General features: G+C 37.9%; 1 protein-coding gene and 1 long non-coding RNA gene across 2 annotated transcripts in view; both read left to right on the top strand.

Annotated features, from left to right (window-relative positions):
• The first annotated feature begins 1,451 nt into the window (after positions 1-1,451).
• The window catches only part of LOC106175158 (laminin subunit gamma-1), a 47,239-nt gene continuing 27,940 nt past the window's right edge, over positions 1,452-20,750 (top strand). Inside the window, exon 1 of the mRNA XM_087009717.1 lies at positions 1,452-1,960. Coding sequence (XP_086865843.1) covers positions 1,492-1,960 — 469 coding nt within the window. The 5' untranslated portion in view covers positions 1,452-1,491. The remainder of the gene's footprint in view (positions 1,961-20,750) is intronic.
• On the top strand, positions 1,973-6,979 carry LOC147763271 (uncharacterized). Its single transcript, XR_015333615.1, has 2 exons — positions 1,973-5,685; positions 6,133-6,979. It is a non-coding gene; the product is annotated as an uncharacterized LOC147763271 (long non-coding RNA).

Genomic DNA, 20,750 nt, shown 5'->3' with positions numbered 1-20,750 from the left:
AATAGGGAACTTAATAGTCTGACGGTCAAATATGACCGAGCCACTTGAATACTTCCCCACGGGATATGTGTTCACTGTCTATTAGCTGATTAGGTGACAAGCTTTGTGGTGGGTCACCATATTTGATCCCCGGACTGGTTAGTTCCCTATTCTGAATGGGACCTATGGCATAAGTATATTAACATACACTAAGCTACAGATTGTTTTCACACTTTTCAAGGTATTTTAATGAAAGTTTAATTACAGTGATATCTTTGAGACTCGAGAGTTTTTGAGAGATGCGGTAACTGTAAGAGGAAAGCTATCCCCACAGTAAGACCGCAGTCACAACGAGTTGAGCCATGGCTCTACAAATCCACGAACTAAATATGGCGGACATACATGAAAGGAAAACCGCCTAATCTTTTAATAGTCTCTCCGCCTCTCACACGCCTCCCCATGTGTTGTCCCAATGGAGCCGAGATTTAATGAATGTACCCCTGCAGGGACGACGCGTGGGGAGGCGTGTGGGAGGCGAAGAGACTATAAAAAGATTAGGCGGTTTTTCTTTTGTGTATGTCCGCCATATTTAGTTCGTGGATTTGGCTCAACTCGTTGTGAATGCGGTCTAAGAGGTGAAAGTGTAATCTTGTCCAGGACACAAATTGCATTAGAGGAGAGGGAAAAGCAGTGAATAGGTTAGTAGAGACAGTGTTATTAAATAACATGCAGCACAACAAATGCAATGGGCATTTTCACATTTGCTTCTATTTGCCTCAAGGAATCGTGACAAATTACTACATATATGGCTGTGAGAATGATGGCATGCATTCACGCGCAACCAAGGAATTCAAGTTATTTCACTTATTTCTGTAACATTTCTGAAATAAAACTATTGCCACTGAAGTGGGACACTGTTTTTACTGGAGTGCAATTAATTTTTCTTTGTATTATGCAGCTGCTTTAATGTGAAAAATTGGATACAAAACTTCCAAAATATTCTTGCTCTTTGTTATAGTATTGTATTTTCTGTAATCTGACATGTCTCTAAGCTCTATAATTTAAAGTACATATTTTATTTTTTATTGTTGTTCTGAATCGGGTTATTTTCATTGTGGCACTGGTACGATGTTAGGTAATATTACTTTCATTTGTAAGAATTTAAATCACAAATCAGAATAGACGTTTTTAAATGCTAATTTCTCTTTAAATTGTAAAGAATTTTAATTGAACATCCAGCTCATTGCAAACCAATTTATAAAAATACTATAAATGTTAACAATTGTTTGAAGAGCACACAATGTGCGTTCACTTAAACATATTTCATTTCTCAACATTCCTGTGGTGCACTCTCTCAATTAGATGATGAATCATTCTTTCTGCACTACCCAATGCGTTTTGCATGTTCCTTCGATTGAGAAACGACCAACCAGGTGCGTCTTGTGCGCCCTCTCTCGGCACCAGAGCGACATTCTCGTGAGGCATTGCGAGAAGTCCACCTTGGTTGAGGGGATGGCGGTAGATTGTAGAAGGTGTCGGAAGGAGAAACCAAGTGCAAGGACTTCTACGATCGTAAGAACTATGAAACTTTACAAGCAACCTGTTCTTGTGATATCCCTTATATGTGCTTTATGGCTACACTCAGCAGAAGCTCAGGAACCGGCACGGCGAAGTAGCTGCTACACCGATGACGGTCGCCCTCAGCGCTGTGTTCCTGAGTTCGTGAACGCTGCCTACGGACGGAAAGTCGTCGCCACCAACACTTGCGGACTCCCCGGTCCGACGGAATTCTGTGTACAGACTCTTGTTGCTGGTAATAAAAGATACTGCGAAGTATGCGACGCTAGAGACACCAGCAAGCGACACCCTCCTGAATATTTGACGGATTTTAACAACAACGATAACATGACTTGGTGGCAATCAGAAACCATGAATGAAGGAATTCAGTATCCTAACAGCGTCAACCTTACACTTCATCTTGGTAAGTCAATAATATTTTATAAACTGAGCTCAGTGTTTTACTATAGCTTTGATGCATGGTGTACTTCTGTTTAATGTTAAATATATTCCAGAAAGTTGAGACAGAAAGTAAAACAAAAGAAAAATTACATAAGTGAATATCAGGGAACCTTTAATTAAAACATACATACTAGTATATTCATTCATGAAAATGAAAAAGAAGGAGTCCAATGAGGTTAAATTCTGTTGCATGTGTTCTTATATAACAATACCCACCCTGAAGTAAAGTGGAGGAGATCAACCTAATGTATCCCAGTGTTGACTATGTCTTGCTTGGAGAGGTTTGTTGACACTAAATTGTTTTTACACAGAAAATCACACCGAAAGTGGAAATCACATTGCTTGCATAAATAAGAGAAATGCAACCAGCATGGCACTAGCATAGACATCAAGATTTTTTGTTTTTAGCTTTTAAATTCATCTGAAATTCAACCCTATTGAACAGTGAGATTCAAGTGTAAGACTTCTTCAAAAAAATGTTTTCAATAATCATGAAATACTTTTAGTCAAAATTTCCAGCCAAGATGTCAAGCAGTAATAATAAGCTTTGAGTTGTGCAGTCACATGTTTGCATTCTGTTTACATGTTAGATCTGAGTTAGAAAGCTTCAACTGTGAAAGTTAGCACAATATACCATTTAAAAATCCGTTCTCTCTGGCTTCCCCCCACAGCTGTTCTCTGTGTTTCTTTGTCTGGGGCCGAGAGGGAGGTTCCCACAAGTTCCTGGCTTCAAGTGGCTAGAAATATTTTCACAGCTTGTTAGATCCAGTACATTTTTCCGCAGCCCATATTTTATGCACATTTCAGTCAGATCTAATGGTCCCCATGTGGATGGGGTTATAAGCAGCTCCTTTTATTCCTCCATGGAGGAAGATGCCTCATGTGGACAGGTTTTCATGTCCGGTGCAGTCAGAGATTGTGGCCTGTCTTATGGCATTTGAGACGTAAATGTGATTACTGGTAATCTTTTGATATGTGGGGAGGGTTAGAAAACAATGTGGTTCCAATAACACCACAGACTTGTGTTTAAATTATTTCATGTACAAAGATCCATCTTGGCTTAAAATACAAACAGACAATGGTATTGTTGTAAGATGTGATGTTGTGGGATTTAGTTTTATGTTCTTCTCCAGTGTGGCCAGTTTACATGGCTGTGGTCCCCAAACAAGAGAAGTCATTGCTGAAGGAAGCCACAGTACTAGTTTGCACCCAAGTCTGTGTTAAAAATAAATCTCACATTGTAGCTGTGTTCTACATTTACATAACTTTTTGTCACATTATATCTTTCTTGATATTCCATAGCTCTCAGCTGCTTCCACTATCAAGACTTGACATTGGCACATATTTTCTGTGGCATTCTGTCCTATTTTGAAATAAATTTGAAAGACTCCACTTCAAACTTTTTGTACTGTGGGAGTGACAGCATTTTCCTCCTTCTCTTCAGGCAAAGATCTATCTGGTTATTGCTAATTGAGAGGAAATGCTTGTAGATGGATATCAAGGTCACAGAATAATGTGAAAGTACATGCAATATGCTGGAATAAATGATAAATGGTAATTGCCATAGTAGAATGAGCATTATTATAGAGCACGGAGCTGGCTATATTATTTCTGTACAGAACTTCTTTCATTCATACAGCTTCAGAAGGAATTCCTTGCCTTAGGCCTGTTAGTAAATAAATCACCCTCGTGGATCAATTTTCAGTGTTTAGAGTTGATGATAACTCAGAATCTATAGAAAGATGGAAATTAACCTGAAAATTCAGAATTGCTTTGCTGCAGGGATGTTTATAAACAGCCTGAACACAGGGCTGAGCTATGTTTTAATTCAAAACTTCTCAGGTATGAACTTCATGCCCAGACAGACACTTGTAGTGCGTAAGCTGCCACCCTTTTCCTTAATCACACTATTTTTTGTGTTAAAAACCTCCTCGCTCATAGACACTTTATGCAGCGACCCTTTCTCCCATGAAGCGTGTATGTATATCTCATTCATGTCGCAGTGTTTGTGGTCGGTACATTGTGATTTGGTACACTACTGGTATTGTGGACAGGAAAACTTGGTATTGTATGCTCAGCAAACATGTAGTGTTAACCAAGCAGTCTCCGACTGAACCACAATACCATCTTGAACTTGATCTGGTGGAAAATAGAGGTACTTAACCTGGTAGTTTGAACACTGGGGAATAGACCGGACAAATTGATAAATACGTGGTGGGTAAATACTGGGATAAAGAATATACATATAACACCCGGCCACCATTTCCTGGGTGCTCTCGAGATAGGTGCTGGGGCAGGGTCCCTTCCAGTTGATGTCCAACTAGCCAGCAGGAAGTGTATTGTTGTGTTAACAATAGGCAGTGATGTGACCACTGTACTTAATTACAGGCAGATGTGGCCAGGTAGATGACCAGTGGTCACTCCACCTCTGTCACCAGGTGGAAATCACAGATTAGACAAGAATGTCCCTCCTGTGATAAGGGGGATCAAGTTAAGTAATTAAGTGTGTGTCCACGAGAAAACCAGACCAAATGTAGAAAATGCGGCAAGGCGGGGGTGAACGGATTTACACCATATTTGGTGTGTTTGAACTTTTATATGAACAATATCTGAGGCTGCAATATTTCCTGAAAAAAATCCCTACCTACAGAGATATGGGCAGTCACAATTTGGGGGGGTTAATCAACCAAAAATTAATCTGAAAAACAGGGTTATATTGATTGGCCTTACAGTTTATACAGGTGTCACTTAATGATTTAGTTTGGTGATATGTTATAACCTAAAGATAGGGGATTAAAATGATATACATTTTTTCACCCTCTTTGTTTCCATGGTAACAAACTAAACGTTTTTCTCAGAGCTACGATCCACATGCTTTGAACACCCCCCTTCTATTTTTGACAATATCTTCATCTTCACAGGTCTTTGGGGTAAAGCGTGTTCAGGACTAACAGATAACTCATTAATCTATTTATACATGAAATCAAAACTTACTGCTGTTCTACAACTTGTCCGTTGTAAGAGATAGAACATTACCTAATTTCTTCATTTTTCGTAAATATATCTGGACACATATATCGGTGCACTCAACTTCAGCTATCTCTTTCAAGTCAACAAATGGTTTAAAACACTGTCAGTTGAGCTTTATATCTTCATTTTACTTATTCTAATTTTTTTCTGGTTAAAACAAGCATCTAACACATTTTAAAATCATGTGAAACTAATGTACTAACGACAGAACAACACAGCGTGATTATCCAACATGGCGGAAAGCGCAGACTGTTTCTTTGCAAATCTTCCTCACCGAAGTCGTATATCATGTGGTTTATACTGTGTCTACAGATATGAAAAAACATGTAGTGTATTGAAAAACTGCAACAGAGATATTAACAGTCGTCTTTGTCGCGTTTACGTGAAGCAAAACAGCGTGAGTTACGAAAGCAAACTGATTCTTGTCAGGTGTGGACTCTTTTGTCTCCGATGACCGCAATTGGACATTTTCAAGTATCTTTGGGAGAATGAATGGGTTACACCATGTGACCAGCATAGGGATATGGGCTTGGTTTGTGCTGGAAACCATCCACACAGGGAAAAACGAGCCTATAACGAAATATGTCATGGGATTAACTTGCAGATGTCAGTGTAGACAAAAAGCCATTTGAATATTACTGGTGCCACTTGGTTCAGGTAAGAAACGGGTTTGTTTGTATTTTAATACAGGCTAAAAGCCAGAAAAAAGGTCACTCAGAAAAATGATCTAGGTGCAATTTTTTAATGGTAAACGGTCCATTTTTTTCTTTTTTTTTTTCTTAAAGAAAAATGCCCCCTTTCAAATAATGAAATTTCATGCAGCCTAAGGACCTGTGATAATTCTATCTTTTAAGATTTGTGTAGGTATTTAGGTTGGTTTAAGGGTATTTGGGTAAAATAAATTTAAGGGTAACAATTGGAATTAGATTGAAGTTAGGGCTGGTCTTGGCAAAATTGCTAGTCTCATCATAATTTATATTCGAAACCATGTCTTACCTATAAAACATTGACACATGGGATAATAATTTATTTTTCATCAACGTATCAATTAACTTTGAGATAAGTGTTTTCATGTGTCTATAGTAAGCTATATTTATATTTCAGGCACATTTGAGAGGTTTTATTTGACACACAGTGATCTTATGGTCAGCAAAAGAGTCCAAAGCCTTGCAGAAACTGAAACTAGTGTGGAAATGATGGATGTTGTAGAAAGGCATGTATGTAAATGAAAGCCACAATATAACAAATGCTGAGGAGATGCATGAGTCCTTAGTTTCTGCAGATGGAGTGGAGGGGTGCGCTTTTGCTGCCATTTTCTACATCCAGCTAGACAGACATTTTCCAAACCTGCGTGGACTGGAGTGTCCAATTACAACAATTTGGCTTTCTTGATTCCTACAACATGAGAAAAGGTGTCTCTCTTCCTTGAGCAGTTTTAATATGAGTGATACTGATGTTAAAGTTAATTTGGGTTTTTCTGTGGCAAATGTACCAACTGGGACTATACCTAGAGAACTCTAAACTATATTCAAATAAAGTAAAGGAGTTTTTACTGAAGGAGTTTAGAAGGGCACAAGAAACAGGCCAGCAGAACCTAGCATTTGTGAGCATGAAGATGAGATTGAAATGTCAGTAAGGAGGGTTACAGACTATTCAGGAAGAAAAAATCGGCAGTTATTTTTGAATGTATTATAAACTTTGATGTTATGAGCTGTAATGTTTGATATAAAACTGTTAAGATGTTTCATAACACCAGGATATATTTTGCAGTTGTGTTAGTTTTGCTTTTTGAATGGAATTATCTTGTTTTGCTAGACCTTACATTATGATATAGGTTGTAATGATCACAACTAATGTTGCACTGCTTTGCATGTATTGCTGTATTATAATTTTGTGATTTTTTTATTATTTGTAATTATTCATCTGAGACAAAAATAAACTAATTTGAATATTTTTTAGTTACTGTTTGCTCATAAATAGTCACCAAAAAGTGGTGTGGATGATTAAAAAAAACTTTTGAAAATTAAAAAAAAGATTTGTTCTGGCTTTGATCTCATAAATACTATAAGGCATATCCGGATCTCTAAATGATAAATATTGCACCAAAAAGAAATCTTCACTAAACTAAGATTTTAATTTGTATTCACCAAATTGATGATATATATATATATATATATATATATATATATATATATATATATATATATATATATAATCATGTAAACTCTCAAGTTAATTGCCAGTGCTTATCCAAAGTAATAGAATCTAAGATTTATTTCCTCTTAACTTTTTGTCCATACAAATGAAAAAGTCCATATATGACAATTTACAAAAATGAAGCCCAATGACCTTGACCTATGACCCACTGACCTGATATTCATTAGAACACATCCACTTTCCATGCTCACCAGCCCTATTAATTTAGTAACAACATTGTAGAGCAAAATGTTTTAATAAATTAATCAAACCCATTGTCTACATAGACTTGAATGAATCCACCACGATTTTTTGCCTTAAAAATGGCCAACTTTGGGGGTATTTTTCAGTACCTGTTTTAATACAGCAGTAACTTTTGAAACTTGATTTGGAGTGATCCATATCTGCCTAAAATATTCATGCAGTTTTATAGCTGTAAACCCTGTGAAGATGGAGATATATGCAATTAAAGATGGTAGTGTCAAAATTGGACTTTGGGGGGAGGGGTGTTATAAATGGGTGTGGCTCGCCCAAGCAGGGTCTTATCTGAATTCTACATATATCTGTGGCAAGCCAAATGATTGTTTTCAATGTTTGTAAGGTCTAATATTTTTTAGTTTTCTCCATTTTTGTTTAATTTACACAAAATTTATCATTATTTTTCCAAGGTAAAAATGGAGTCTCAAAGAGGCCACATAAGCCATGACTTATAATAGGCTATAATTCTCTGAAGAAAAGATATTTTTGGGATTCCTTCCTAACTCATGAATAACTTCCTAATATGCCTCCATACAACAAATTTGGTTGAAATCCGCTGACCCCCACCTTGCCACCCTGGGCTGGTTCTCTCGTGGACAAGCTCTTAATAAGTAGCTAACTGGCTTCTGAATTCATTGCCCCTGAGGACCTATTATCCTGACCTCCTGTGATAATAATTAAGGGAGAGGGGGGCATCTGGCAATCTTGGTCACTGTGCTTGAAGGCAGGTGTATTGGAGGTGAAAAATATCTTAATATTTGAAAGAATAAACACTTTTGATATGGACATGAGAAAGAAATTAAGGAAGCCATATAGAAAATTTGCACATTTTTTTCTTTTATTTATTATTATTTTTTTTAATTGAAAAGATGCAGAAAGCCACAAAATGTTGCTTTTAAAATAATTACCAGTCAGTGACTAAAGCAGGAAAGAGTTGTGAATACTGATCTGACTTCTAGTCAAGTAGTCACCCGAGAGGCCCGTTTTGTTTGATTGCAGTTTAGTGTAGACTAAGCTAATCATTCTTGCATAAGATCTTAATCCTCAAACCATATCCATCTCATTATTCAACAGAACCCTTGTTCATTATCATGAGCTAGAGCCATTTGTGAGTCCCTGTACAAATTAAGGTTTGGAAGTCGGCTACTTTATCTCCACACTGTGTTGGCTAGGGCTCTCTGTACTAACTAGAGTCTACCATGCTTGCTGGATGGGTTATGAGGTTTATAAAACTCTTGCTCCCCCCTCCCTTCCCCAGCAACATATAGAAACAACACAAATTTGCATAACATTATCACTTGTCTTTTTTTCTTTGTCTTCCTACATAAACATTATCAAGTAAAATATATGTAAGTAAAAAGTTAAAAGATAATTGATTTGCTTTTGCTTATACCTTGTTATAAACTTCAATTCAAAGAGGAGGCTTCACTGCTAAAATTTATGTTTCTACACAAACCATAACACAATGGAGAGAGGAAACTGGGTTTAAAATGTAAGATGTAATGTAGCCAGTAGAAGAAGTTCAAAGAGAACATCAGTGCACAGTTACTGTGTAGTAGAGAGAAGTCTTCACATTCTGTGTGTGTCAGTCTCAGGAAGATGGATTGGTTCAGGAGAAGGAATACAAGGTAGAAAAAGACCAATCAGTTCATTTGCAGGCTAGGTGTGAGCCAGATGTCCTGACCCCGCCACACCTCTGTGGTAAAGTTTCCACAAAATTGCCTTTGATCTGCATATGATCAGTCCGGGGTGTGTTCACACTGGCCTCATTAACAAACTGAGGATCTGGAACTCTGTTGAAACCAATCTTTATGGTATTTGGCACCAGGATGTTCAGATATTCATCAAAACTGGATATAGGGACCGTTCACATGAGAATAAATTACAGCTTTGGATGTAACTGGCTCGCGCTGCCCGTAATTACGCCGTGGGATATTTGGGGCACGGACCATGATCACAAGATACCGCAAATAGATTTTTAGATTTTTAGAAAATAGATTTTGCATGTGAACGCAGCCTTAGTTCTAGTCTTCCTCTTTATCTTCATTTCACAGGTGGTCTTCTGCTTGACTGGTAACTGTCTGGTCACATCATTTGTCCAGTGATGTCAGATGGGCTCTCCTTTTTTCTCTCAAATGTGAACACACCTGCAATTGGTGAAAGTTTCAACAAAAGGGTGAAACAAGTCATATTTTCAGTGATATAAAAGTAGTTTCAGTAAAATGTAACTCTATGACTTGAATAATCAGTGGTAGTCAACAAGTCAGCAGAAACACTGCTTGTCCATTTGAGCCATCTTATTCACAGGTTAGGACCCTTGCCCTCTGACAAAGCTTATTTTCAAACCACAATGCGTTCAAGAAAATTAGTCGTCCATTGTGTTGGCTTGGTAGTGTGATACCCTGTTACAAGGGTCAGTAGTTGAAAATTTTGACCGCTGGCTATTTAATTCCGCTTGCCTTCACTTTGAAGTGAAGTGAGCAATACTTTCCAGTCATGCATCTGGAACCAGGGCTGGGACCAATCATGCATAATTCTTGTTTTTCTGAAATAGTTATATTTTTATTGAAATCCATATTTGCCTAAACTGCTCTGGATTTGCCACAGATTTGTGTTTCTCATTCTCTGTAACCAAAACGGAACATACACAAGAGCCTATTTTCCTCATTTTGGTTTCTATTATAGGTATTCTTTCCTTGTGTAGATTTGTACTGAAGAAATATAACAATATGATATTGTGATATGCCTACAGAAAGAACCTAACAGGGCCTGTAGGGGGGAGATCAAAGGAGTGGTGACAAAACCTAAATTTAATGAGGGAAAATTGCAGAAAATATCTCGTTGATCTGTTAGGTGTGGAACAATAGTAAAACCCCATGGGTCATGTTGCAGGCAGTGTTGTTTAGGGACACAGACTTAGATTGGTTTGAAGTTGTGTATTTATATCATTGTGGCTTGTCATGTATGCTGAAGTGGTTTCAGAGAGAAAAATTTGATGATGATAATAAAAAGCATATAATCTGTGAGCCTTAAGGCAGCAGTGCATCACCTCATAAAAGCTTGAATACTCCACAAAAATAGATGGAAATCAGTTCTCTAATACATGCAGTAGAAATGGATGAAACCAGAACATGTTAAAATTCCTGGTCAATTCAGGGTTGCAAGAAAACATTTAGCAGGCCATTTTTCAAGCATTAATGTTATGACAATCTGATTTTCTGATTAAATCTTAACAGGGGAAATGCATTGCCTTAACTTTGTCAGCTGTATTCCCTTTACTATCCCTGCTATTAATTTGTATACAGTGTCTCTGCCACCCAAACATGTGGACATTCCTTTCTCATATGACAACAACATAGCCAGGTACATCTGTATTGTCCATGGTGCAGTGACCAGTATCCAAAAGTTGTTTCTTCTCTAGGTGTACACATATATACACAAACACACCTGGGGCCATTCAAGCATGATTTTACTCTTTTTAAATACAAATTACAGAGAATAAACGAACCAACCAAGTAATGATTTCATCAATTTTAATAATCCTGAAGAAAAATGTTGAAAAGTTAGGTGTCCCCAGCTAAAGTCTGTGACATTGGGGGGTTGTAGAAGGTGCCAGTAGGGGCGTAGAGTTGGTCTCTCCAGGTATGTGTTATCTCCCAGGTGTTGTGATAGGACGGGTTTGTGTACAGGGAAAGCTTATTTATGGTTTGTATTATGGTGAGGACAAACAGTAAGCCATCAATGGACTGCGGAATCTTGATCTTTGTGGCCACATAAACCACACATTATGTAAGTTTGTGTAGATTAGGCAGGTTAACTGGGTACCTTTTTACAAGGTGAGCAGAGACTGCTGATACTGGGGTGTTCAGGTGAAAGAGAATTCGGTCATTTTTGGTGTGTACGTTGCAATATGTAAAGACAGATAATTCTGTTAAAAAGTTGGATTAGTTCCTGACTGCTGAAGGCATTGTTCCTGGATGATTTTGAGGATGTTAATTACAATAGTAAATTCATATAGAAAGTAACTGTACTCATGCTTGAAATATCAGAAAATGAAACAAAATAGTATTTCCAGATAAATTTGTTGAAGAAAATAAAAGAAACAAAAGTATCTCCAAAGACCGAAATAAAAATCTTAACTACTGGCAGGCTTGCTGGAGGACCTCTGCAAGAGTTTTGCAGGGTATAATGCTCCTCTTTCCTGAATTGCAGTGAGATAGATAAAGCAGCAAAGAATTTCCGGACTTAAATTGAATTAGTTGAAAGTTGAAATAGAGCCATTTTGAGTAAAAGAAACCTGTGTTATGTGAGAATTTTGATATTAAGAGTCATATCAGATTGCTATCTGTCTAGCCAAGGAGAGTAAAAGGGATTTTTCCAAAAATTAAATATCCCGTGGCAATTTAGAACCGTCCGTAGATTGGCTTTGCCTTTAATCTTAGATATGGGATAGATGGGCATCCGATAGGTCTCCGTAAAAGGCTTTAAGGTTTTAGAAAGAGGCAGACAGTCTCTGTATCTGATGTCACCAAGTAAAACCAAGTGTTATGTCACCTTATTCATGGTGACACTGAGGGAGGCAAAGTGACATCTTGCCCTCTAGTTAGCCTATACAGCAGACATGCCTATTTTGAGTTAACCTCTTCCAGTGTATATTCACAATATGGAGCCCCAAGTTTAAATTATTCCTGCAGCCCGACTTAAAGTGGTGGAGTATTAGGTAAGTAGGTATCCAGTCAACCCTCAGCCACAGATGACATTACTGTAAGATCAAGGTAGGACAATGGTGGGGTAGTAATCCAATCTGGTCCACCCCTGTAACCCCAGCCCTTGTGACGTGACCCTCATTATTACCACTAGTGTATAGAGGGCAGTGTGAAATACCAGGACTTGGGGCGTGAAAGACACCCTGGGAGTCTGGGCTCTCTTTTTACTGATATGTATTGGTTAGCAATCAATGTCTTTAAGCACTGTTGATATCAGTGTATTGAACATCATTTTTTACCCTCCTCTAGTGTCAGAAATCCTCTGTGACTTTTCTGTGTCAGTTTATAATATTATCATCTCTATTGTATCTGTACTACTTAGAAGAGGGTATACAGAGTCAGTATATAAGTAACTATACTCACAGGGTATTTGGTTTGTTGCGTAGTCTTGAAATACCAAACATTTTCTCTACAGTCCTAATGTCAGCCGTCTGTAGTGCAAAGGTTGGCAGGGTTCACTTGTAATGTTCAGTTGTGTGTGGGTGTAATAGGCATTGCCATGCCCTACCAAGGCTATAGGTATTTATTTCTTAAAACTTGAAGTTGACTCCTGGAATGTGAAACTATGGCCCTTTTCAGGACCCTTTGATATGGTCCAAGATATAAACCATTTCTAGGCCAGTTTGTTCTGTCTTAAAGTATATGGTATAATGATTGTATTCTGTCATTGACAGTTGACAGCATGTGGTCAAGGAATCCGCTCTTCATTGATTATATAGGATGGAAATATGTTTTTAGGAACACATACAGTGTCTCCATTTTGAATTTGAAAAAATGTAGATGGCTCAAATCTGATCTTTATCATGGTTCATATAAATGAGTTCTTTTATATTAACAGGCATTAGAAAAAGTCAAATGCCTACAGCAGATTTTTTTTTACATTTATAGTGGTTACATTGTTAAGAACAGTGTTGAGATCATGCATACACTACAGCCAAGATTTAAGACAAATATTGACAAATCCTGTCAGCATTTGGTAAACTGTTCCTAACTCTATATAGACATATGGGAAGCTGAACTTGCTGAACTCACAATTTGTCTTTCAAATTGAAAAGTACAGTTTAGTGGTGTTGTTTGAAGGAAATGGAATGCTTACAGCAGCTTGTGGCGGGACAATATCGCCATTGTTACAGGGCAGACTTCTTTCGCTGCTTTCTACATGTGTTTTTGTTAATCTTCTGCAGTAATTTAAGAGTTAAAGTTGGCTTTTTTAAAGGGAAACAAATGAAGAATTGTCTTGGAAGCTAATGCCACTTGCATTAATGATAGGTAGTTTGAAGACGAGATTCAGAAGGGAGACTGAGGAAAGTGATTACCTTACTCATGATGCCTTACTTTTTTGTCTATGGACTATTGTTACACAGAAATATTTTGAGTCAATTTCTTTACTGTAGTGTCTTAGGAGAGCGTGGATTCAGACTATTTCTTCTATGTCATCTCATAATCTGCAGTATTTTTTTGTGTGATTAAAAGATTGAAACCAATTTATTTTTATTTTGCATTTATCTATTGCACGTAGAAATTTTTACAATTTGACTGATTTTTTGGCATCTTTCTATAAATGAAAAAGGACTGCATATTTGTGTTTTCTTTCTATGAATGAAAAAGGACCTTAGTTCATCCAATGTTGTTTTAGCTGGCTAGACACATGTGTTGTGAGCTTGGAGGTTTGTCTGTGTTGAAGAAAAAATAAACCAGAGGCAGGTTCACCTTTGCCACTGTGGTTGCCTCGCATAATGGGAGGGTGTCTTAGAGGTTTGAAGGTGTTATGTGTTCTTACACTATATTACTTCAGGGGAAATAGAGACGGGGTCATTTTAAGGTATGGATATAAATAGAGATATATCTTTGGTTGTGTCTGGAAGTCATCCTAGATTGTGACATCAGACTAAGAGATTGCTACAGGTTTAATATGTCCTCTGTCTGTGGTGTGGCTGTCATTTATTTGGTATACACCGTTTTTAGTTTTATAATAATCTTTGCTCAAATGTGCTAGGGCATCTTTAGTTTTGGTTTTAAATACTAGTACTGGGGAATATAATGTGAATGCATAGAAATAAATTACACTTGTGAATGTACACCAGGGGGGCTAATGGATACTGCAGAGACAAGGTGAACTGCTGCTGAGCTGGCAACCAGCTGGTCTTCTTAACAGACTGATGATGTCACTGAAAATGATTCAGAACTGGTTTAAGTTTTGTCAGATTTAGTAATGGCGGCAGTCTGTAGAGTTCTGCTTCTTTGTTGTATAGATTCTAATGAAGAAGTAGAACCAAGCCTATTATATATGTTACATAAGAAACACAAGATTGAAGAAACAAATCCTTTTCTATGACATACTTGCGAAGAGAAGAAGGCCATCTTATGAAGTCAGAGATACCCTGCAGATGCATGTCAAGATGAGTCATGGAAGGTTATTCACAGATATGGGGTCCTGGGTAGTAATTTTTGCCATATGTGAAGAAAATGTTTGCTGTTGACAGCACAACATCAACTAATTTTTTCAAAAATCTTTTCAATCATAACCACTGCATTGAGTAATAAAGCAAGACCATGTCCACACATTTTACTGAAAGAACCGAGGCATATTTCAGATTTTGATAAAGTTTCACATTCCCTGTGTTTACCTAGATACCAGTATGACGTCATTTGTTAAAGCCACAGAAGGGGAAATTCCTGGCCAGAGGTAGCCTGGTACACGAGGTTGTGGTCTTCTCTGATGTCGGATGTGGTTTTGGTAATTGTTCTCCTCATTGCCTATCAAGGGACCATACAGGGCAATACAGGGCAGTAGGGGTGAGAGGTAACACCAGTAGCCCTTCTGTTTGCCCATGTGCAGCTTTGCTATTTTATCAAATATTACCCTGGAAGTGACCAGATGGGGCTTATAACCATATGGAAATATGTCCGGTCTTTTTCCTATGGGTTATGATATGTTTTAATAAATAATTTTATTTCTTACTTTTGTACATGATGTGGATATGAAAGTGATTGACAGGGCTTCCCATGTAAATAAAAACTATTACATTTTACTGTCTTTCAAAATAAGTTTGTCATTCAGAACTAAATCAGTTAAGGTAAAAATAAAAATTAAGTCAAATGCAATTTAGTGTTATTTTAGTCATTTTGTCAGGAAAAGGTATAAAAATAGAATTTCTTCACCTTGAAGGTGTCTTTCATTGGGTTTTTAGTGCAGCGTTAGCTGTGTACTTTAGTTTTCTCTCTAAAGCCAGGTAGATCACTGGAGTAATGTAGTGAGACATTATGCACACACAGGTGATTATGTGAGTTAAACAGGATGTTAATGGAGGGATATTAACTTAATCAGTGATAAAGTGTTAATTACAAAAGGTATACAAAGAGATGGAGGAGATTAAGGGAACCTTGTGTGCAGTTAAGATGCATACTGGTGCATCTCTTAGATTACATGATAGGTGGATGATATGTCGGACAAAGTTTCAACATTAACGTATAAAATAGATTCTAGTTGTATATTCCTCAAGGTTAGAGCCACATTAAGGTTAATTATTTCTCAAACATTGAACTGTCAATGTGAAGATGTTTATTGATAGAGTTAGGTTGGCATAAAATCTTTACGTTATAAGTAGAAAGATATTGCATTGATATAAGTCATCAGATAAATGAAACATTTCTAGTGACAATACTGATAGTGAATAAAAAATGAACAAAAAGCTCTGTTGATAGATGTCAATTCTATGGCAGCAAATTTTCTCAAGTAGAGAATTCCCACTCTTAGATGATTTCTCTCTTATTGAAGACATGGTGTAAGGACCAGAACAGTTCCATTGATAGTCTACAGCCAGTGTAACAGTGAAATATTAGTCATTTGTACTGTGGTGACCATTGTCCAGCAGTCCTGGTGGTCACTTGATGGATGTCTCGTTGGTCACTTGATGGATGTCTCATTGGTCATTTGAATGATGGCTTAGGAATTGAAGTACAAATGGAATACAAAGTTATTCTGATGTTAGACATCAAAGTCTCATTTTGATGTTGTATAAATGAACAGATGAGGTGATCATAATGGGACCATTGGTAATAAACCAAGGTGATGGTGTAGCTGAGGAAATGGTCTTCTTTACTCCATTCACTATTGCTGTATACAGTCTACCTCTTTTATTGACCACTGGTTTATATCCTAGTAATAACTGCTTTGGCCTATTCTGGAACATGTTTGAAAATAAAGACACAAACACAAATTGATATATGTATTTAAGTTCTATTTAAACATATACATGTGGGTAGATAGGGTAGATAGGTGAGTGGGTAGATAGGTGTGCGCGCACACACACACACATCCATGCACACACACCACGCACACCACCAGTCACTGACCCTTTCTACCAGATATAGAAGTCTCTTTTCTGTCACAGAGCCTGCAAAAATAAGTTGGTAGCAAAAATCAACATTAGCAACTCCAATTTCATATTTTAAAAAATTATGGTGCTCCGCTGTCCTAATGAAACAAACTCCATATACCCTAACATGTCAAGTGTGGGGATACGGAAAATAAGGGGCAATCTGAAGATGAGATATGCATAAGGTCAGGTTGGGTGGTCAGATTAAAATTCCTCATGTATCCACACATACTCATGTCTTCCTAGCTGAGAGTAAGTGTGTTCTTATCTGTGAACACCAGTAGGTGAAATATCTACAAAATACTTCATTAAGGACAGGTGTAAGTTACTCTACATTACTACAAGGAACTAATTACCTGTGGAGAGAGAAGTCTGGCTCTGTTCACTCTTGCACAAAACATTGGTTCTGAACCGGTCTAATTCTGATATATGTAAGCTACTTGAGTGGCTCTGAAATGGAGTGGAGTATAGCAATTATTGGGGGGAGGGGGATAGTAGGCTGATTGCATTAGCATTTTGACTCAAACCATTGTTTAACTGATTCTATAAAGCAGCCTGCTCGATTGCAATTCAACCCCAGTCTAGGACATGCTGGAATTAAAAGTTATTCCTCAGTTACTAATAGTCTTTCGATACTAACTCCTGACTTCTGAACTCCAGGATTTACATGGCAGCTTAATTGCAGTCCAAACATCTATTGCCTGGAGTTAGTATTCTATGATGGGTTTAAGTTGAAAGTTGAAAATGATCTAAAGTGAGTGAAGCAGTGTGAAGATGGCTTCTGCTGGGCTGACTACTGAGATGTTGATCTGATGACATGTGAACAGATGCCCCCCATTAATTCACTGATAAACCCAGCTGGGGGAACAGTATGCTAACTGTATGGGGCTAAATGGTCTGTAATTGATTGTAATGAGACTGTTAATGACTTAATTACTGTTATAAATTCCTTATGACTACTGCTGGATCTCTATGGAATATGGCAGCCTTGAGGTATATGACTGGGGTTTATTTATTGGGCCAGTAAGTTTGGTATCTCTGATGGCTGTGAGGTAGCCAGCCATGGTCAGTGGAGGTGTTGTATGGACAATGGACATCACACCTTGGCCATTTCTATGCCACAAAAATGACCGTTTAACTGGACACAATGGACTTACTGACCGGCTGCTGGACATATTACGATGCCTTCCTTTCAGGGTTGGTCATGCCTACTTCCCCAGTGGTCAGGCATAGTATCCCTAATGGTCAGAGATAACCCTAATGTTGAGGGACAGTATCCCTAGTGGCCAGGGATAGGATGACCAGTAAGGCCATGGTCAGTTAACAGACTTGAGCCACCACCATATTTCTTGTTGGCTGAAATAATATCTGGTCTATCACATACCTAGGCAATTAAAATCCCCCCCCCCAGGTAAAGATGTGTGAGAGAGGACAAGGTCTTTTTAACTCAGCTGTCCATCAGAGAGAGCTCACTGTGCTTCAAACTAATAAATCCTGCACCAAGGGCTAAAATGGGTGTCTTGTGTTTTAGACCCAAAACACTTTCAGTGCTTAATTTTAAAGCTGGCTGAAAACCTGACTTGGAAAAGCTCCATTAACATGAAAAGGTACCTCCCTTCAGGTAGAAGAAAGTTGTCTAATAGTTTACCTGAGCCTGAGTTGAGGTAATAACTGGCTACAGGAGATGCCTCAGTGGAATTAGCTATTTCAGACTGTTTACCCTTTAAAGAGGTGTTAACTTGATTGTGTTATGGCTGTAGCAGTAGTGTGTACTGGAGAAGTAATATTGTGGATGTCACTTGTATTGTACCTGCAAAAGCTTTAAAGAATATTCATGTTCACATGTACTTATCTGCACAAACTCTTACACCCATGAACTTTTACAACTAGATGACACAAAAAATAATGTCATAATTCTGGAGTATTATTATTTTGAAAAAAAAAACATATTTAAAAGATTAATCTTCCTTATATCTCAAGGCAGTATTGTTAAGTTGGCTGCTATGGATAAAGAATAATGTGTAGCAGTCCATTACTCTTCATGATAAAGTTTCTGCTTGCCTCAAAGTTCTGGGTGTAGTAGTAGAGATCAGAGATGTACCATGCTAGAAGACCAGGCAGACGGTGAACTTTGGAAGTAGTGCTAGAAAGGCTGAGGGCATTTATCTGTGCATCTGACAAAGTTTATAAACTGTGTCTGGATATTTAGAAGTGTGCACTGACCCTGTGCATTGAGAAGTACAGAGAGGAATTCCACCAGTGATTTACTGCCAGCAGTGGATGAATGCTCCTCTCATTGGGCTTGATTTTTAGATACATGATTAAGTATTAAGCAATATAAAGCGTATGCATCCATAATATTGTCAATTAAAAGCCTGAAGAGGGAAGCAGTAAGGTTTTTTTAGACTTGAGTGTTGGCAAAAGTACTCGTAGGCTAGACAGGAGTTAGACTGGCCCAAAAAAATGTGAAAGTTGATTTTAAAGAAGGTAGTTTTAGTACAAGCACAGTTTGCACACTTACAGAGGCAGAAGGATGGAAGTAATTTCACCTTTATAAGTCTCCATATGTAGCAATTGAATGGGTGCTGACATTATGGAGGGGAAGTTAGTTGTGTCTGGAAGTTGTATTGTTACAGCCAGTCACTGAAGTTTGGAAAATACAATGAGTAATAGAGTAAATAGACATCTACAGGAGAACCATTCTGTTTACAAACATTTTGAAAAGTTGGAATTTTATGAGTGTGTTCACATGGAAAATATCAAGACTGGTTCAGGAGTTGCCAGCCCAGCAGTGCACCGCCTGAACGGACCAGGTGTGGCCATAGAATAGGTGGACGCTGTAACAAGACAAGCCATTATCAGCCAATGCTGTCAGATGAAACATACCAGAACCAGTTTGGTTTTCTGTTGATGTGAACCTGGTGTTCTGAGCCATGTTACAGGCATGCCAACACATGGCATCATTTTGGTCGTTTGCAGGACAGGATATTAGCTGTGCTGCTATATGGCAAGGAATCATTGAGACTGATTGGATAAACTTATTATATATAGACATGGATTTCTTCCTAGTTCACACATTTTTTTTTTCAAATTAGAACAAAGTCGGATTTTTCTTCCTTAACCATACTGCTGTTCTTATATTACATCATGAAATATATAAATGAAACCCTAGAAATAGGCCAGACTGTATTCACATGGGTTTTAACTTACACACAGTTTAGTCCAGTATATTACCCCGTTCACACTATGCTCAGTTATCCGGATAAATTGCGAATTAGGTCACAATTCGAATAAATGCAGTAGTGTGAACGCAAGAGGATTTTTGTAATGCGCATTTTCAAAATCCTGCAAGCGAAGTGGATTTCTAAGCGCGATCCGGATAACTTACCGGAATCGACACCTGTACAGATCTTACTGCGCATGTGTGCTGATAAGTGCGGATATCTATGAACGCTTGTTTATTACTTTAGCGATTGCACCAAACGTATTTGGAGGTCACCACTCACTACAACATGAGGAAACAAACTTTTTTTGCCACCTTATACTTCTCAATAATGCTGGAATGTCTTCTGAGTTGCATTTGTCGTCACAAATTTTTGTTGGTATTTTAAGATTTCCTGTGCGGCGCATGCGCGAGTGTTCAAAACAGGAAGTTAAACCTGAAATTTTCAACATGGGATTCGGATTCGCTTAGCGAGTGTGAACGCAATACCGAATCGGATTCCTTACGAAAAATCCGAATTATAGAAATGCGCATTTTGGCAACTGTAGTGTGAATGGGGTATCTGTTACCAGGTTATTGGTCAGCTTGACATAGGAAGCAAAGATTTGGGGATTGTAGGGTGGGGGGTACAGGCAGGGTGGTGTTAGAGAAGAAGGCACAAAGGCTAAGCTTGATCAGGCTGTGAACGCAGCTAGTGTCATTTTGAAAAACATCAGAGGAGAAATGACATGACCTCAGTGACACTTTATCCCTGTTCTCTTTGAGCATTGCTGACTCTCTGATAGATCATATGTATAACCAGGTAACATTAAACAAGTTTAATGAAAGTAGATTTATTTTGATTTAAATACTGGGTAGTGAACACAGTTTTGAGTGCAGTATTTGAAAAAAAAATCTGAC

The sequence above is a fragment of the Lingula anatina genome, chromosome 3 (assembly GCF_051362555.1).
Source record: "Lingula anatina isolate TDL-2025a chromosome 3, LinAna3.0, whole genome shotgun sequence".
NCBI lineage: Eukaryota > Metazoa > Brachiopoda > Lingulata > Lingulida > Lingulidae > Lingula > Lingula anatina.
The sequence above is the reverse complement of the archived record's forward strand: the minus strand, read 5'-3'. Positions and strand labels throughout refer to the sequence as shown.